General features: G+C 36.1%; 1 protein-coding gene across 1 annotated transcript in view; it reads right to left on the bottom strand.

Moving 5' to 3' along the window:
• Nucleotides 1-19505, bottom strand: part of Wdr11 (WD repeat domain 11) — a 55276-nt gene that overhangs the window by 4211 nt on the left and 31560 nt on the right. Inside the window, exons 14-25 of the mRNA XM_005412176.2 lie at nt 17353-17461; nt 15396-15520; nt 14565-14712; nt 10714-10820; nt 10228-10342; nt 9511-9682; nt 5187-5295; nt 4268-4330; nt 2649-2714; nt 1737-1914; nt 1095-1190; nt 505-670 (exon numbers count right to left, since the gene is read on the bottom strand). Coding sequence (XP_005412233.1) covers nt 505-670; nt 1095-1190; nt 1737-1914; nt 2649-2714; nt 4268-4330; nt 5187-5295; nt 9511-9682; nt 10228-10342; nt 10714-10820; nt 14565-14712; nt 15396-15520; nt 17353-17461 — 1454 coding nt within the window. The remainder of the gene's footprint in view (nt 1-504; nt 671-1094; nt 1191-1736; nt 1915-2648; nt 2715-4267; nt 4331-5186; nt 5296-9510; nt 9683-10227; nt 10343-10713; nt 10821-14564; nt 14713-15395; nt 15521-17352; nt 17462-19505) is intronic.

Raw genomic sequence — 19505 nt, 5'->3', positions numbered from 1 at the left:
GGAGGCTGAGGCAGGAGGATCCATTGTGAGTTCGAGACCAGCTTGGGCGCAAAAGCGCGCTCAAGGCCAGCCTGAACTGTATAGTGAAATCCTGTCAAAAAAAAAAAAAAAAAAAAAAAAAAAAAAAGATTTCCAAAAAAAACCCAACAAACAAACTGTAACATACCACTCAAATAACAAGGGTAAAATAAACATGAACACAGCCCAGGAAATAATCAGGTAGAGCATATCTTACTCACAGGTTTATCGTCTACTTTTTCAGGATTGTCCAATTTATGCCCACTGTCTTGGCAATTACTAACAGTGTTCCCTCCCACTCTTCAAACATGTTCTGCTTTAAATGAATAAATTATAGTTATATTATAAATAAGCTACTGATAGCTTTTTTATTTTTCTTCAGTACATACAGAAGAGAAAGACATGCCCTCAATAATAAAATATTTTGTTGCGCATAGGTCTGCTTTCCCATGGCATGGATAGATAAAGCCACAGTATGTACCTTACCTGCCAGTTTGCCATTGGCAATCATATTAGTTGCCACCAGCTTAATGGTACTCTGAGAGGGTCCTGAGGAGGTGACAGTGGTGACCAAACAGGCTTTCAATGAGTCACAGTAATAATGCTGGTTGTCTGCACTTGTTTCTAGTAGCAATTGCACAGCTCTGTCTGTCTAGTAAGAGAAACAGTTTGTATGACTACAAAAACATTTTCTACCAACAAAACCTTTTAAAATTCATAACATGGAACACTAACCTATAGCTTAAGGAAAGTTCATTTACAAAAATTCTCATGAATGTTGTGTTTGCATAAAAGAAAATAAAGAAAAGTGTTGCACACAAAAACAGTTTGGTGGATAGGTGCTCAAGTAACTGCCTGCATTAGCTTTGTACCAGTCACTTTAGAGACAAAAAAAAAAAAAAAATAGCTGAGTTTCATCCAACATTATGGAAGTCAAATTGCAAGTCAAGTTTGTGCTTTCTCACAATGTCTGTTGGTTTTATTTTTAAAGGAAGCCTAAATCTTCAGGGAAGGAGATATGTTCAAGAGGGAAATACCATGACATACGCATCAAAAAAATTACAAAACTGACATACTTGGCCCAAGAGTAGGAGTTGGTCTGTACATTTTCTTGTGTGATCATAAGTTGACCGTTTTACCTCCTGTAGATTAACTCTTTCCAGTTGAAATTTCTAAAGTAGGGGGAAAGAGAAGAAATGTTGAGCCTGGAATATAAGATTTTTGAATTATTTAAATTTGATTATACTTCATAAAGTCATTTTAAGAGTCACTGTTTTGACTTGTGAGGTTGTTATACAACTATAGAAATTCAACAATTTAATAACACTTTGAAAGAAAAAAATTGTTGAAATGCAGTACTATCTGTGTGCATGCTTACCTGCTTACAGAAACCGGCACCTCAATAAAATTGGATAAAAAATTTCTTCTGGAGGTTAAAAAAATTATGAAGCTACCTTTATATACTTTGAACAAATTTAACCAAATGAATAGTTCTTTTTATTAACAGAAAATTAAGTTGTAGAACTAAAATGAACCCTCTAAGTCAAAAATTTAAGGCACAAAGATTTTAATAATAAAAATTTAATATTTATTAAAAACTCAATGCTTATGAGCTTTGCAGTCTGGAGTCAGATCTTTATGCAAATGTACCATGGGATTTATTTCTATGATATGGACTTTAATTTACTGTGAAACTCATTGTGAAGTTTAAGCAATACCTGAAAATAGGCATTTTCACAGAGTACATCATAACATATATCCAGTGGATTGTGCAACTTGTCCCAAGGTGTAGCCTCTTTGGTTGCTGCCGTGCTTCCCGACTTGGCTGGCGACAAGCTGTGCAAGTAGTGGGCCGCCACAGTCCAGAAGTGCAGCTCTGACTCATCACCATAAAGCCTGAGAAGGGTGAAACCCAGATTACAATTCACAGAGCAAGCTTGGGCACAGACAGGGATTCTGTGGGTGGCCTATAGTACTGGGAATACAATACTCTCATCTCAATCTCCGTAGGGACATTGTCATGGGTCTTGGGAAGGGGAAATGGCAAACTCTCCAGCTACCGGGTCTCCTATAGCACGGAGCCTGACTCCGTAAGGTTCTTTCAGACCCCAGTATCTGTGTTCTGTGTTAAGATCAATTTTCTACCCAGTTTGCTACGAGCACACCATTTGGGCCATGGCTTTACAGTAGGAAGTTCCTTTGGAATAACTTGGTAGATAAAGCATGAAAGTAATTTTCTATTTACTCTCTAGAGCATAGAGGATTTTTAAAGAAGTGACGACTCTACTGTACCGTGAGAAAGTATAGGTTATTGCTTCTAAATATAATTTATCAGTACATTTAAATACATGCCATTTGTATCTGACATTTTACAACATATATTTTAGAAAGCTGTTAAAAAGCCTTTTCAATATATTAGGCCCACATCTCATGATTAAAATGTAGTCTGATTTTTCCTTTGTTTGTATTACTACTCTTAAAATTAATTAAAAGTCAGTTTGAAAGCAGGATCTCATTATTTTTCTATATTGTATGAGCTTGGTCCTAACTTTGACAAAATTCCTTAACAAGAGAAATAAGTTTACTTGAAATTCTGTCTCTTAAGTAAAATACTTCAAACAGTGTGTTACCTGGAAATAAGCAGGCATCTCTGCAAGAGAGTGAATTCTGGATCAAGCAGGAGTTTCTTTATGTCACTGTAGACAGGAATCCAGAGAGAGGTAAGACAAACATATTGAATCAAACTAGAGCAAGGAGATAATATACTCTTGAAATGGAAAATTCCAAAGGATATGTTTAGATTTTACAAAAGCAAAGTTACTTTGTCATGACTCAGATTATAAAAGCTGAACAGGCTAAAATGGTACCTAGGCCTAAATAAGCAGTACTTGTCACCCACCACCCAGGGCTGGGGGCTCTGATTCAACTTTGCCAGCTTGCCACAGTTCAACTTGTGCTTTCAAAAATACAAACAGTTGCCTAATGTTATGGATTGTATTTAGATATATTCCCAGAGCTTCATGTGCTTATAGGTGGTGCTTTTCAGAGCTGGCTGGATCTAGGGGGTGTGGGATTGAGGGTGTGCAGTACTAAATTAGTCCACTGACTGGTTTAGCATGGTTCTGAGTGTGAATAATGAGGTCTACCCTGGGTTGTAGGTGCCTCCAAAAGGTAGGTAGCCTGGATGAGATAAAAGAGAAAGGGAGGCTTGCTGCTGCTGCTTTCTACCTGCCACACCATGGACTGTTTCTCCTCTGCCTGGCCACCCTGTTTTGGAGCCAGCTGACTATGGACTGAAACCTCTACAAACTGCGAGCTGAAATAAACCTTTTTTCTTCCAACTTTGAGTATCTCAGCAATGAGAAAAGTAACATCGGAAGAAGTTACTTGTTGGTAAAAATTATTTTACTAATCATTAGAAATAGTGTGTAGTTTAGAGAAGAAGGCATTCAGATTTTATTTTGAAACTATATTTAAGAAAGAATGGCTACCATTTTTATAAATTGATGTTTCTAAAATAGCTAAAATAGAATCTTCATAAGCCAAGAGAACAGTATAAAGATAAATGTTAGTCTTTGGATAGAACAAACAATAAATAATTATTTTTATTTTGTCAACAAAACATTGTTTAACATGTAGTTTGTTTTTTTTTGGTTTTTCTCCGGTACCGGGAACCGAACTCATGACCTTGCGCTTGCCAGGCAGGCGCTTTGCCGCTGAGCTAAATCCCCAGCCCCCGACATGTAGTTTGTTAAATATTATTATCTTATGTGGCAAATGTATTACATTTTACCAAAAATTCCTTGTGAACCTATGTATTTTCCCTTCCTTTGAAATATTATTCTCAAAACATATGGGACCCCAGAGAACATATGAATTTCTCTACCAGAACTGTACCCACCCAATACCTGAGGAAGAAAGTGGATACTAAAGAACTGCCTGTCCATGTTCATAACATGCAGCTTCACAGGGAATTTGTGGAGGAGACAAGTGAACTATAAAAATTTTGTACTACTCCTAGTTCTGCCCTAACACTCAGAACATTCTCGTAAACTTGGTGAAAAAAGATGCACTATCCTTATGACTATTAAGTAGTTCTTTTTACTACACAACAAAAACTTAAAGGGAAACAAATCTCTGTAAACAAAATGGTCTCTTTTTGAGCCGTTAACATTTCCTAAAACATAAATTATTTTGATGTTTTAAAATTCTAAGTTAATTTTTTTTCTTCTAGTAAAAAAGCACTTACTTTGACAATGAATTCAACTGCTCTTGAAGGAGATTCTTTACTTCTTCATTTTCTGGATAATCGCTGCAAAAATTTTTTTTAATGAATTCATTATCTCTTTATTTACAACGATGCTATTTTCTTACCATAAAAAAAAATCTGTTTTAATGTAGAAATAACATCTTTGCAGCCCTTGGTGGTTAAAAACCTGGCTATAGACCAACAATGTCCTCAGGACTCACCAATGATCTTCAAGGTTTGCTTTTCTCTTACTGAGTCAAAACAAAGAAATGAGTAAACAAAGTCTCTGGCCTCCAAGAGACTGAACCTACAATAACCAAAGGCATTTGTTCTGCCATAGAGAATGGCCATTTGTTTCTCTAAAGATAGGTCTTCAGCAATAAACATCTCATCACATTTTTAAAAAAAATCCTCACCCCATACCTATTTGTCTTCTCTACACGGCATAAACTCAGGAATATTTCTGGATTTAATTAGTAGCTACTGACAATTTCTGTGACTTGTTTTGCAATGGCATTTCTAAATATAAGATACCTCTGAAGCGGGTCCACTGATGCTGCTTTGAAAAGTTAGGCCTGGCCCCAAAGCCCCTCAGCCTCCATCAGTCTTCTTCACACTTCTCCCTTTAATCGTGATGCACCCATGTTCAGATCACATGACAACCACCCAGCCACTTAAAAGCAACCTCCAAACTCACAGCTGCTCACCAAGCCACACTTCCACAGAGGTCCCACAGGGTGGAAATGAAAGCCAGACTGGAGATCGTTTTAGTGGCACTGCCTTTTCTTAGACTGGTTTTAAGGCTCCATTCCTTTAAACCTCTGGACTATCCCCCATGGCTGATTCTCAGGGGTATGCTTCAAATTAAGTACATTATGAAAGGAAAAAAAAAAAAGCAAGTAAGCAAAAAAGAACTTACACATGAGAAATGTCCAACGAGTACTGCCCATTCCAAGGCTGGTGTAATAAGAAGGCTTTCAGAGCAAGGGAGGCCCTTGGAACAAGGAGATATGGACACCACACAGGCTCTATAAAAGAAAAAAGATTTTTAAAAAGTCAAGTTTTATATATAATGAAGCTTTAGCTATAGGCTATTTACAGAGAAGTTCGCAGAGAATAGTGCATGAATCTGGCACAACTGGGAGGGTATATTCAATGTACTCACTGCCTGGGAAACAGGCTAAGTGCTGAGAGAGTCTCTGTGCTCCAGTCTGATCAATACAGTCTCGGTCTCTGTCCCCTTCTTGAAATTTAAATATTCTTTGTGGTATAAAATTGCTACTACTTGAATAAAAGAATCAATGTAATGACTCAGCAGACACAAGTTAAAAGTCACAGCTTATTAGCTAAAAATATTAAATATAACTTTATTTACCTGTATCTCTTAAATCACTTGGTATCTTTGCTTTTCTGACACTACTAAACGAACATGGCCCATCAACTTCAAAGTTGTCATGGAAGGGATCAGGTGACCTTTGATCAGTGGACTTCCCAGGAAGCACTTACAAAAGCAGGCCTAGAACAAGGGGCTATCTTCCTAGACTTGGAGTCCTAGCGTCCCTCTCATTCAGAGCCTGGCTTACTAAGGACACTAACAAAACAAAACAAGAGCTGCCTGGTTTTCAACATGTTCCAGTGCAAAGAAACAGGGGGCCCAAAGGCTCCAGTGCCCAGCAACTGTGCTCTGACACCCTTTACTCCAACACACTCCCAATCTCTGATCCAGTGTCAGGGCCCACCGGCCCTTACGACTCAGCCTCACCACCCCTCTAGCTCCTGCACAGCCTTTGTTTCACGATCCTGTGAATAGTCAGGGTTACTTAAAATGGCCCAGACCTATCCATAGCGTTGCCTCACCTAAGTGACACACAGACTTCAGACTATACTACACAGTCTCTAGCCACTAGTATTATGTGGCTACTAAGCACCTAAAAGATGGTTAGGACAATGAAGAGAATTAATGTTTATTTATTTAATATAAATTTAAAAACTGATACTTGATTCAGTAACAACTTAAGTATGTTCAGAACAACCTGACTACATAGCTACTTTTTCAGTTGAAAACTGCGTAAAATTTAAAGAGTTCAAATATTTTCACTGAAAATCTGTCCTCTGAATTTTTAAAACAATTCATTTTATAATAAATTTAAAATATCTTACCAGTAACTCTGAATCCTAATTATATACTGAAATGATCAAGTTTTGGATATAGTGGCTACAATACAATCTTTATCAAAATCAGTTTCATCATTTTCTACTTTCTTAAATGTGACTACCAGAAATTTCAGCTTATATATGTGGCTCATATTATATTTCTATTAAGCAATGCTGCTTTATAAAACTTTATTCCATGTAATTCAATAAAAATTAAAGCATAAATAAAATATTTAATTTTCAAGTTAACAGTCAGAAATATTTTTCTTTTTCTTTCTTTTTTTTTTTTTTTTTGGTGGTACTGGTAATCCAACTCAGAGCCTTGTGCTTGCCAGGCAGGTGCTGTGCTGCTGAGCTATATCCCCAGCCCCAGAAATATTTCTAATACTATTTTTTTCACATACAAGAATTTTACTACCGATTAAAAAAAATCAGTTATAATGCAGTCCGTATTCAAAAGTCCTTGGTTATTCTCCAAATACGCCAATAGCTATTTTCAGTTCAAAAATCTAGGGTCTGGAGCATGGATTTATAGTTCAGTGGTAGAGTGTATGCTGACTATGTACAAGACAATGGGACCCATCCCTACCTTTGGTGGCTGAGGTGGGAGTGAGTCTAAGATCTAGTCAAGGTCCCTTTCTATATGTGCTCACTAAGAAAAATGCTCTGAGCAGTAACCCTTAAAGTTGGGGAAGAAGTTACATTGAATAGTCTGATATCACCCAATACAATTTTATGGAAATGGCATTGTTCACATTTCATATTTTTGCATTCCTTTTAGATGCTGCTAAAAGGAGTTAGGATTTATTCTTATGCTACTTTATGTCCTTGATAAGTGAAGCAGCAGACAACAACAATTCTAATCTTCTAAAACTGTGGGACTGCCTCCCTCTTCCTAATTGAAAGAGATGGCTTATCTAAGCTTTTCTAACAAAGTGTTACATGTCACTTCTTACTTGTTATTAAGGAAAACTGAAGAAAATATATAAAACACTGATTATCAATATGTATGTCCTAAAGTGATTTTATTTTTATCCCTCATCAATAAGCCCAGAATGGAAATCATCTTTTTTTCCAAGGTCATATCTACTATGTATAAAGTGATAAATACACAGACATCTTTTACTTAACTCCATAATTACATTACCATCAGTGTTTATTCTTTGACATTTACTGAATGTTGTTCTCAGTTTAAAATTCATTCAATAAGCCGGGCGTGGTGGCACACGCCTGTGATTCCAGCACTTGGGAGGCTGAGGCAGGAGGATTGCTGTGAGTTCGAGACCAGCCTGGGCTACAAAATGAGCTCAAGGCCAGCCTGAACTGCATAGCAAGACCCTGTCTCAAAAAGACAAAAACAAAACAAAAAACAAAAAATAAAATTCAATCAATCTGTACGATGTATACATAACTTTTATTGACCTTTCTCCATTACTATTTAAAAAGTTTTCCCTGTTCTTGCTTAGGCTATACAGCTAGGCACTGCACATTAGAAAAATTTTATAAGAAAATGCAATCGAAAATGTGGCTGCTAGCCAGATATTAAGTATGGTATTAAACATGGATTAATGTCATGGACTCCACGTCGGTAGTCAGTTTAATTTAAGAATAAGTTGCCATGGCTTTGGAGCTTTTCAGACTATAATTTTAAATTAAAGGTGAAAGAAATGGTTTTGAAACACTTACATTTCCACAAACATTTACATTTCTTTACCTAGAACTGGCAACTAAATTTAAAAAAAAGAGCCCCCCCCCCAAAGTTCCCCCAATTTCCTTAACTTCAGGCTTAAAATCTGCTTGCCCTTTCCACAGAGGTCTTGACAGCTCTGCACAGCTGGCAAATGATCCAAGATCAAGTGTGGGATTGCAATGTTTGACATATGATTTCATCAGAGTAAATCTTACTTTGTACGAAGTAAGCAGTATTGGCACCCAATACACTGGGCAGTGGTGGGGCAGTGACAAAAACCAAAGCATACCACACGTAAATTGCAAGCACGCAACCAACTCCAGCCACAACTTCATGGTGCCTTGAGCATGAACATTCAGAAAAAGGGCAACCATTCAAAACGTCACGTTTTGTCTCTGAAAATGTCAAAATACCAACTCGACAAAATCACAAATTCTAGAGTAACTCAGTAAATGACTAATGAGCTTCTCAAGAAATTTTCTACATATCAGAGAATCTGGATTGAGTACCAGACGCATGCCAATAGAGTATACAATGCAGGAAGTTTCTGCTGTGCTCCAGTTAAGATCAGACTATAGTTGACTCCCTCTAAAACTATCTTTCAAGGATGAATACTGCACTCCATAAGACAAAAGTTGTGCTTTACACTGATGGATGGATGCATTTTTTTTTTTTTTAAAGTCACACATGGAGTTATTTTACTACCATATTTTTAATTCTGGTAAAAAACAATCTCAAACTGTCCCATCCTACCATTACCAATAAAATCACAAAACAAACAGGACACTGAAATTACCAATTATGCTTTGGCTGGTCATGTAACAAGTCATAGGAATCAAAATTCATGATCCTTAGAACATACTTTTCAAACTGACTTTTCACTGATATATTGGTTGCAAAAGATATAAGGCTCATTACTAAAAAGTCAGCAGCTACATCATTCACCTAGCGAGCCATCCACTCAGAAAAGGGTCAAAAAATGGCCACTTGTACAACATGAGTTGGGGATGACTGATACATGCAATTATAAAGCATCTCAGTGTAATAAACACTGAAGCTTTAACACATTCACTATGGGGGCCGTAATTCCTATGTTTCACTGCCCGGAAGCTTGAGCCAACAGTGGTACATGCTGGACTATCTCACTGGGCAGCTTTTTGTTAATTTCATTAGTAACAAGATGGATAAAAGCAATAGATCCATTTGTAACACCAGTAGTATAAGCTGTCCAGTGGAACAGCCATGCATGAACTGGTTCAAGCCAGTGGGAATAGGTTATTTCTTAAACTCAGGTTTAAAATAAGACTGAAATGAAAAAGCAGAGAAGAGAGCAGCTCTAGAAGAGAGCAGCTTGTGATAAAACACTGGCTTCAGAGCATCCTTTCATGAGAACCCGTACCAGTTAACTCCTGTTCATCCATTCTAAAACATGTAGACTTCATAGACATCTCCAGGACTCGGATGCACCCATCATCGGATGCCAAGATCACTTTATCTGATGTGCACCAGTCCACATCCAAGATCCGAAAGGTCACATTTCTTCCACTTCTTAGACTGCTTACCATCTGAACCTGCAAGAATGAATTTTGTCATCACTGTCAGACAGAACAGGAAGATGTTTATCTATCATTCTGGATTAAATGGTGATGAGAGATAGTGCCGTGGCAAAGGCCCAAAGGAAGTATAGAATTGCACTGACTCTAGAAACCCATTTTCTGCATGCAAATTATGTTTTAAAGGTCTCCACCACAGCAATAACATTAGGGAATCAATGAATCACCTGTGGAGCTGTTGCCTTTAGAACAGAAGCACTGTAAAAGTAGAAACTTTTAAAATAACTTGTTATGAGAAGCTTCATGAACTTAAAGTTTTTTGACAGTTTATTTTTCTTATTTGTTTGTAGTTCACAATGATTATACTCATCATAGAGAACTGGTACACGTATATAATACACCTGAATTCTTTTTATGTCCTTGTCCCCTGCTTCCCTGCCCCTCCCTCCATTTCTGGGTCATATTATACAATTTTCATTTCTAAGTCAGGGAAAGGGAAAACAAAACCAGTTTCTGTGACCAGTAGCCTCAATTACATCTCACCCTCACAGTGCTGGGCCTACCTCTTTAGCATCCCACACTTCAGTACCATCGTTGTACATTGCTATTAGTTTTTGGTTTCCTTTGCCAGGAGCAAAACGAATCTTCCTCACCCAGCTTCTATGTGTAGGTATTCCTCTGAGGACAAACAAGAACAAAAACACCAAGATGAGGCAGAACAGAATGTAGTCAGCAGAAACTATGTCCCATATCTCTGCCTAGTTCTGCTTCTGATAAGGTCTGATAATGGGACAACCACTTTACATTCTGGGATAATGGCCATATCTGACAGACAGTCCCACCCTTTAATATGCACTAGAGTAACATTCCAGAGTTTCTCCAGGGGCCTCCTGCAGGTAAGAGTCTACCGAACAGGGTCCAGAACTTAGCTCAAATCCCTTCCTCAGATGACGAGAGACCTAAGGCATTTTTACCGGTCTTGCTAACAAATCACAAGCCTCTAATATTTTTGTTAAGCAAAACTTTCATTCTTGAATGAATAGTCATACCTTGTTACTCTGCCTCTCAAATCCCAAAAATTTAGGTTTCCATCCGCATCTCCAAGCACTAATGTCTCTCCTTTCCAAGCAATGCACGTAATGCTACCCATACTTCCCTGGAGAACAACAAGAACACACATAAATTTCACTACTGATAAGCCATTAGAATACAGAAATATTTTTATTTAATGGGCATGATGAAATAAAAAATATTTAATAAAGGTTTTACTTCATTATGAATGCCATTGAATTCTAAAATCTAGACTTCAGAAACTAACAGCCACATAGTACATTACTTTCATCTGTGAAGAAACCAGGGAGTTCAGTTTGATAGACTGAGCTAGGTTATCTGAGCTAGATTTTTTGAGGAAGAAATACCTTGGAAACAGAAAAGAAAAAAAAGAAGGAAAGTCTTTTTAGAGAACTAACTTACCCTTCACTATAAAATGATAAATAAATCCATTCCAAAGGAACCTCAATGAGTTTCAGAACTAAGTGCAGTAATTTTTCTACTGAAAAAGGTAACCCCGAGCTTTACTGATATCTTCTGGAAACTTTTGGAATAATGATGCCAACAACATAGGGTTTATTAAAAGACTATAGTTTGGCTATATAGGAAGCTCCACGAAAAAGTTACATATAGAAACACAACTGTAAGAATGAGATACTATTGTAATAAATCCAAAATGGAGGAAGAGAATTTGCATCTCCTGATGTAATGCCATTGAGATCTCAGCAGCCCAGGCTCTGGAGTCACATGGCCAGGGCTTGAACCTGGGCTTTATCACTTAAACTGATGTGGGGCTTGGGAAACATTTATTTCGCCTTTCTCTGTCTTGTATTTATCATTTATAGAGTAAGTAAGCTTGTGAAACTTAAGGAGTTGGTATTAGTGTTAATAAGCTCATAAAGTTACAGGCTGTAAAGCAATGCCTGCCACACTACAAAAACTCAATACAATAGTAGCTGTTAAATCATATCACTACTCAATTACTCTATTTATTACAAAAAAATCTTATTTTTTCATTTATGGTATAACATAAAAATTCACATGGCATCTATGGTCAGGAGTAGAAAAGCATCAGTGTTGGACAAACTGACCATTAATAGACTGTGACCCACACCAAGTATTACAGAAGAAAAACTGAATTTAAAAAAATCAATATTATAATGAGTTCAATAATACAAAATTTAGTTATATTAAGTAAAGGAAATTCTATATAATATGAAGCAATGCCCTCAGATTTTATTTCTATTTTCCTGACCTTACTAACAGAATATTTAAGAATTTGCTTTTAAATTTACTTTTCAGCTTTGAATCTATTCAAATTTTAAATCCCACTTTTTAATTGTAAAAAATTACAGTATTAGTTCTTTAGTCTAGAAATCACTGTTACCAGCTTAGAACTACATTAATACAACTGCACAGATAAGCAGACTTTCCACTTAAGAGCGCGGACAGGACACAAACCATGTGGAGATTCCAGGGGACTCTGAGGATGTGGTGTACAAATATTTTATGGCTTTAAATAATCACAAGAGAACCAAAGCAAAACCAAACTTCAACAGAGTGTACTAGTCACATACAGAGCATCTGTTCCCTACATTTAAGATAGCACATTCAAATGGTCAGAAGGAAGGTCGGCACACGTCAGAAATACTTTATTTGTTCCAGTTTCCTAAAAATAGCAGTCAACTACACATTCTCTACATACACATAATTTAAAATGTATCACATTTTCTTCTTTCTTTTACCATTTTTATATACTCTACAATTCTGCCCTCAAAATCCAGAGAGAAATCTTCAACTCAAAACAGATGCTTAATATTTACATTTGGGAGAAGGGTCAGATAAATATTGGATTAAAATAAACAAACCCTCTACCTACATTTTACATGACAGTCACTGGAAACATTAATTCCAAAAAGTAAAAATAATAAACCAGAACAATTTCTCACACACTATACAGATGTTAATTCCCTTTCCCCAATTTCATGGGAGGGCTGGATCCTCACTAAGCTGGTCATTCCTTTAGAGAGCTGTATTTAGTGGGGAAAAAAATACCTGGCAGAAGAGACTTGGTACATCCTGGTTTCAGGCCTCCACGAAAAGAGATGGAATCTTAAAAGCTGTGTGGTACAATTACCATCCTGAAAAGAGCATTTATAAAAAGGAATACTCGTATGTCTAATGTTCAAAAATTTAAAACTTATTTGTGGGTAGCTAGGGAAACTGGCATCGCAAAAATTACAGATAATTTCCCCTTTCAATTCTAAGTGTGAAATAATGAAAAAGCAGAGAGACTGGGCTACTTGCAGGTGGCACTGAAAGGACTGAGGCAGGGATCTTTTCTGGGGCTTTAAAAGAGGAAATCTCACGTAAAAGAATGCTACAAAGCAACCTGAGACTTACAAATTCAGTGTTACACTGAATTTGCACGTCTGAACTCAAAAGACAGTTTTTCTTTCTACATATTTAAATTTCTTTCCAATTATAACTGCCAAATATCAAAATTTTACATTGATATTATTATTTTCATCCTTTCTAAATTCTGAAAATGCCTCGCAATATTAGGTACTACTGTCTCACATGTGATTTATATATATATATATATATAATGGTAGAAATTAAATTACAACTTGAAACGTTCTTGCACTTGTGACCTCCAACATTTGGGGGTGGAATGCCCTCAAGTTTTCTATAGCTGTTAATAGAGAAGATTTGCTAGCAGCCTCTAAGAGAGCCTCATTAATTCTTCCTTTTTGGTATTCATAGCCCTTGGTAGTCACCTGCTACAAGGAGTAGAGCTGACATGAAAACCAACAGCATACTGAGGAAATGATAGAGTGTGACTTCTCTAACTAGGTCACTTAAAAGACACCACAATTTCCTTCTTGCTGTCCTTTTTTTTTTTTGGTTTTTTGGTTTTTCTCCGGTACCAGGAACCGAACTCACGACCTTGCGCTTGCAGGCAGGTGCTTTGCCGCTGATCTAAATCCCCAGCCCCTCTTGCTGTCTTTTGAAGCACTCACTCCAGGGGAAGTCCCCTGGCAAGTCCTGAAAAGACTCAAGCAGCTCTGTGGAAAGGGGTTCAGGCCTCTCCCCATGGTCAGCATTAACTCAGAACAGCCATGTGAAAGAGCCACCTTTGAGGCACACCTGCCTGCCCCTTTTAACTTAAATGACCCCCACAGCCACACCTTGACTGCAGCATATAACCCTGAGCCTCACGTGGGGGTGAGCAGGGTGGCCTTCCATTAGAACATTCCCTTTTTAGATGGCAATTTTAAATAAATACAATCTTCTCATACTTCCATTTAACTATTTTCTTAATCTACCTATTAATACAACCTGTGACACACAGGTTGATGCAAATTATTAACTATAAAACCTTAGTTAAGGGATTCCACAAAGCCAAAAAAGGGATCTATATGATGTAGTAAATATCAGTACTATTATATCTACAACCTGATTCTGCTACCCCAAAATAATATAGTGTAAGTCAAATCTTTCAGGAAAATACTTGAAATGGAAAAAGAACAGATACTGAAGTCAGAGAGATTTAAGTTTCAATCACCATTCCATCATGCAACTGAGTCAGGGAACCTTGAGAAAGTTATGCATTCTCCCTTGTGGACTATCTTGGGGATAAACATAAGTAGTACACAGTAAATATTTAATCAAAATAATTACAATATTATCTTCTAGCAGTAACGGGCAAGTTTATTTAGTGATAATGTAAGCAGTAAAACTTATTTATAGTAAGCTTTTCTGAAGATTTCCAACTTAATTATGCCTTCACTGGATATAGATGAACAAAATTCTTGATAAGAGAGATTTAACCAAGGGTTAGACTCACATCTGGTGGGATCCGAGCACTATCTTTCACAGAGTTCCCCTCAACAGTGAGATGAAAAACTTGGCCGTCATTATCTGTAAATACAAAATGCTCCCGAGCAGAGATGTTCTGACTGAGTTCAGATTTACTTTCTGCCTCCTGCAATAAGCTTTGGGATAAAGAAAAATTAGATAAAGACATATCCTTCCCCTAGAGTGATACCCATAATTAATTAACCCACCCACAGGACAGATGCATTAACAGGAGGGCCAAAACCATTTTGGAAAGTCTGACATGAATCTTACCCAGCTAATAATGTAAAAATGTAAATCACCCCCAAATATGAATGGGAGGAAGTTTACCTGATATGGGGGGGGTCTGATGTAAATTTAACACAAGCTATTTTTGTTGCAGAACTCTATTCAGGGGGAATCACATTGATCTACTATTGTGGCTGAAGCTTTTTGTTTGTAAATGGAATGGCTGGAGATAATATGTAAATTTAGAATTCCCAATAGATATTTTCTAGTGTGCACCAGTGATCATATGATCTCTGTTTATCCTATGCTCATTTGTGCTTCAAAAGCTGAAGTAAATTAGACAGAACGGCATTTCACTGATCATATTCACTGATGGGTGCTGATGAATGGACAGTACTGCATATGTTATTGAGTACACCAAGCAATACAATAAACTTCAATAATTTGGGTATGTACTGAAACATGAAACAAAGCACTGTATGTTCAAAAACTGTCCACCTCTCTAAAGGAGATGCCTTTGGATGACACTTGTCAAATTCTCAACTATGACACTGGCAGTATAAATGATACTAGCAGGCACAGCAAACTCTACCTGATCACAGATGACTCAACAATACTCAGCTCTGTGTCGGAGACAACAGTCTGGCGGGCCATAGCCTCCCGGGTAGCAAGCTGTTTCTTTCTCAGGCTCTTCAAGTTGTGAGATGGTGACCACTCCTATGAAGCAAAGAGAGACAAACCTAGAAGTGCTAAGTTTCCTTCTTGCTCTTCCTTCCAGAGCAGAAGGATGGATTCACCATTGCCTGGCACCACTTACTATTACTGCACATGATTTTTTTTAGATTTTACCATATATTGAAAGGCTGAATGAATGCACTTTAGTTAGACCTTAAGGTAAAGAAAAGAAATTTAATAGAGAACTTACAAAAGGAAGTTTTGGTGCTTTCTTTTTTACAAACTGAAAAGAATGAATTCAATTATTACATGTCCTGTTCCCACCTCCTTGCCTAGCTCTCACCTGTACAGGGAAAGAGAATCATGATCTTCCAATTAGGAAGCATTACCAAGGATAGATCTATCCCAAACCACTTGTTTTATTTATTCTTTTATATTTATACCTATTCCAATGTATTTAATCCATTGTTGGACTAATAATCCAATCTTAATCCAATCTTTCATATGCAGAAGTTCTTAACATGTAATTATGCAGTTTTTAACATGTATTTTTAATTTATGTAAGTAGCGCTGGGCTTATGTATCATCCTGTTTCTTTTTTCTGTTCATTGCTTTTAATGAATTTCAAGTATTTTAAGTAGTGTATTCACCCTATTGTTTGGGCATGGTACATAACATTCCACACATATATTTACCAACTTTTAATCTGTACTTTCAGCAAAAGACACCCAGATTCCTCTGAATGCAATCATGACAAATGACACTGCAGTACAAATCCTTGCAAACACTCCTTTGTGGCCTAAAGCTCAGGAGCTGCTCCACAGAGAATATCTGTTTGCCTAACTCCTCAGTGCAAAAGGATTCCCTGCCTTATTTTCTACCCACCCTGATGCTATCTGCCTTTCCAATTTTTGTTAGTCTAAAAGACATATGATGTTTATTTTACTTTACACAACTCTGAAAACTCATGAGTAAAACATTTTTATATGCTTGTTAGCCTTTCATGCTTCTCTGCTATTCACTAATGTTCACATACTTTGTTCATTTCCCCTTTGGTGATCCTGTTTTTTCACTGTTGTTTTGAGGGAGCGTCTTGTTAGTTTTTAGATATTAGAAGATTTATCTGACAATAGCACCCTTCACCAAACATAAATCATTAATTGTGATATAATCAATTTTTTTCCTAGTTTGAACTTCTGACATCCACTTTTGTACACAGGTCACAAAAATAATCTCTTAAATTATATTATTAAGTTATATTAAATTTCATAGCTTTCTTTTTTACATTTAGGTCTTTAATCTTGTGGAAATCTCTTTTGTAAGTGGTATTGGTTAGATACAGTATTTTTTTCCATGTGATACAATTTCCCCAGTACTGTCTCCTAGTCTGTTCCACTGATTTGTGTGTTGCTCTTCTAAATATGCATGATCCATTTCTAAACTCTTTATTATATTAGTCCATTTTCTGCTTCTGCACAACACTAATATTATTTCCATAGTTTATAAAATGTCCTAATATCAGTAGTGTAATCCAGCCCCCAACTCACCTGCAACTTCTACCTTTACTCCTCTTTTTTTCAAGAGTGACTTTGCTATGTAGGGTGTTTATTATTTTATTGACATTTTAGAATATGTTTATGATGTTCCTCAAAGTATCCAAATAAAATTTTAGCAGGAACTGCACTAATATAATATTAAATTGACCTATCCAAGAGTTATCTCCATTTATTTAGATCACCTTCTTTGAATACATGTTTTTAAAAAGAAAACATATGGCAGTAATGATGTCAATTTAAGAAAAGAAAATATTTAAAGAAAAACATTCACCACATACATATATATGTAGATAATCTTGTTCTGAAACTATAACTTACCAAAGCAGTTACTGCAGGAAAATTTTTGGACATTTCTCTAAGAAGGGTACAGGTCCTAACATCCCATAATTCTAGGGGTTTATCTTTGAAAATAACTGCCAAATACTGCCTAAAATAAACAAACAATAGGAATAAACAAAATTACTAAGTAAGCCCATTTTTTGCAAAGGTTTTATCAAAAATTAGTACAAATAAAAAGCTCAGCAAATTAAAAAAAGAACTCAGATGGCATATTCCAAGCACAGACAATTTAAACTACCATTCAGGTTCCATGATTAATAGTCATAAGAATGTAAAGCTCTCTGATAACCTTTGAAAGCATGTACAGTATCAAATCTGAGGAGGAGACTGGTCTGAGGAGTGGTCTGAGTTCCAACCCTGGTGCCACAACTCACTTTGACCCTCCAGAGCCTCAATTTCTCCTATCTGACATGGAAATACTAACATCTATATCAATGAATTGGTATGCACATTATGGTAGCAACTAAATAAAAAATAGGCAAATTTTCTATCATCCTACCATAGTAAGTATGCAACAAATGCTGTTTCACTCACTCTCTGTCAAGCCTAAAAGTACATAATCAATAAACTCAATTCAAGAAAGGCAAATTGAGCACTAATACCTCAGTAACCAGTGAGGAACTAAAACAATATTCATAAACATTGGCAAACACCAAAGAAACACAGCACAGCAGGAAGATTCCAGGACTCAATGTATTAAAGGACTTAGATTCTTTCACTTAAGATCATGTCTGCCACTTGATCATGGGACTTCAGAAAAATTGTGTAACTTTGAATTTTACTCTATGTTTAAAATGATATTAATGCCAGCCATGTCTTCCTCACAAAATGCTGGACTTATTTAAAGGATAAGAACAGCACACACCATGAGTGATTATACAAGCATAATACGCTATACTATGTATTATATCTCATATAAAGCCCTCTACATACAAGCAAAATGTGTTAAATGCTATAAAGATTCACTGTGAAAGAGAAGAGTGATTTTGACAACAGGGAAATGAAATTCCAGATAGAAATTACAAATGTGACAAATGAGAAAAGACAGGAAAGGACATAATGTACTGGGGACTATGCTTCCTTAAATGCACAGATTGTGGGAACAATCATAAAAAAGAAGGCTAAAATACAAATTTTGGATCACATTATAAAGACCTTAAATGCCCTGCTAGGTTATGCAGGGTTTTATTCCATAGAAAACAATGAACAACAATAAAAGTTTTTAAGTAGGGGACAGCGAGATCAGTCATTTTAGATGTATGAGTTCAGCAGGAATGTGCAGAGCTGAGATTGAAAACAGAAGAGAATGGACTTCAAAGAACTCCTTTTTATGTAAATTACAGCAAATGAAATTAATAAACTAAAAAGCTTATTAATTCTTTTAAAAGTAAAACAGAAAATATAAAACAAATAGCAAGAAAATAAATTTAAATATAAGCCATACAGACAGTTACACTCTATCAATAATTTAAATACTTCAATGAGAAGTCTGAGATTGAGACTAAAAATAAAAATAAGCTCCAATTATATGCAGTCTATAAGAAACCAACTTCATAAAAATACAAGATTACAACTATAAAGATGGAAAAATATATACAGTATAAGTATTATCCATAAGAAAGCTGAATGACTAGACTAATATCAGACAAATCCGGCATTTCCAAAGAATAGTAATAAAGGATATTTCACAATAATCAAGAAATCAAAGAACTGAAAGGATATAACAATTCTAAAAATGTATGTACCTAATAAGAGTTTCAAAATATGCAAAGCAGGAACTTGAGTTTTTCAAAAGCAAAGTATATAAACTAACAACCAAAATCAGATATTAAAACATTCATCTCTCAGTAATTCATACAATACATAGGCAGAAAATAAGTATGTGTACAGAACACTCCAACAACAATATCAATCAACTAGAATTGACAGTTATGGAATATTCTAATCAACATCAGCTGAATATACAACCTCTCAAGTGCACAAGAACACTCACTAAATATTCTAGGTCAAAAAAACAGATTATATGAAATTTAAAAAGACTGAGATAATGTAAAACATGCTCTCTAGTCACAACAAAAACTAGAAAATAATAGAAAGATGGATCTGGAAGACACCAAATAGTTAAAAAAAAT

Source organism: Chinchilla lanigera, unplaced genomic scaffold (assembly GCF_000276665.1).
Source record: "Chinchilla lanigera isolate Chin_1 unplaced genomic scaffold, ChiLan1.0 scaffold00150, whole genome shotgun sequence".
Taxonomy (NCBI): Eukaryota; Metazoa; Chordata; class Mammalia; order Rodentia; family Chinchillidae; genus Chinchilla; species Chinchilla lanigera.
This window is presented reverse-complemented; position numbering and strand designations above follow the sequence as displayed.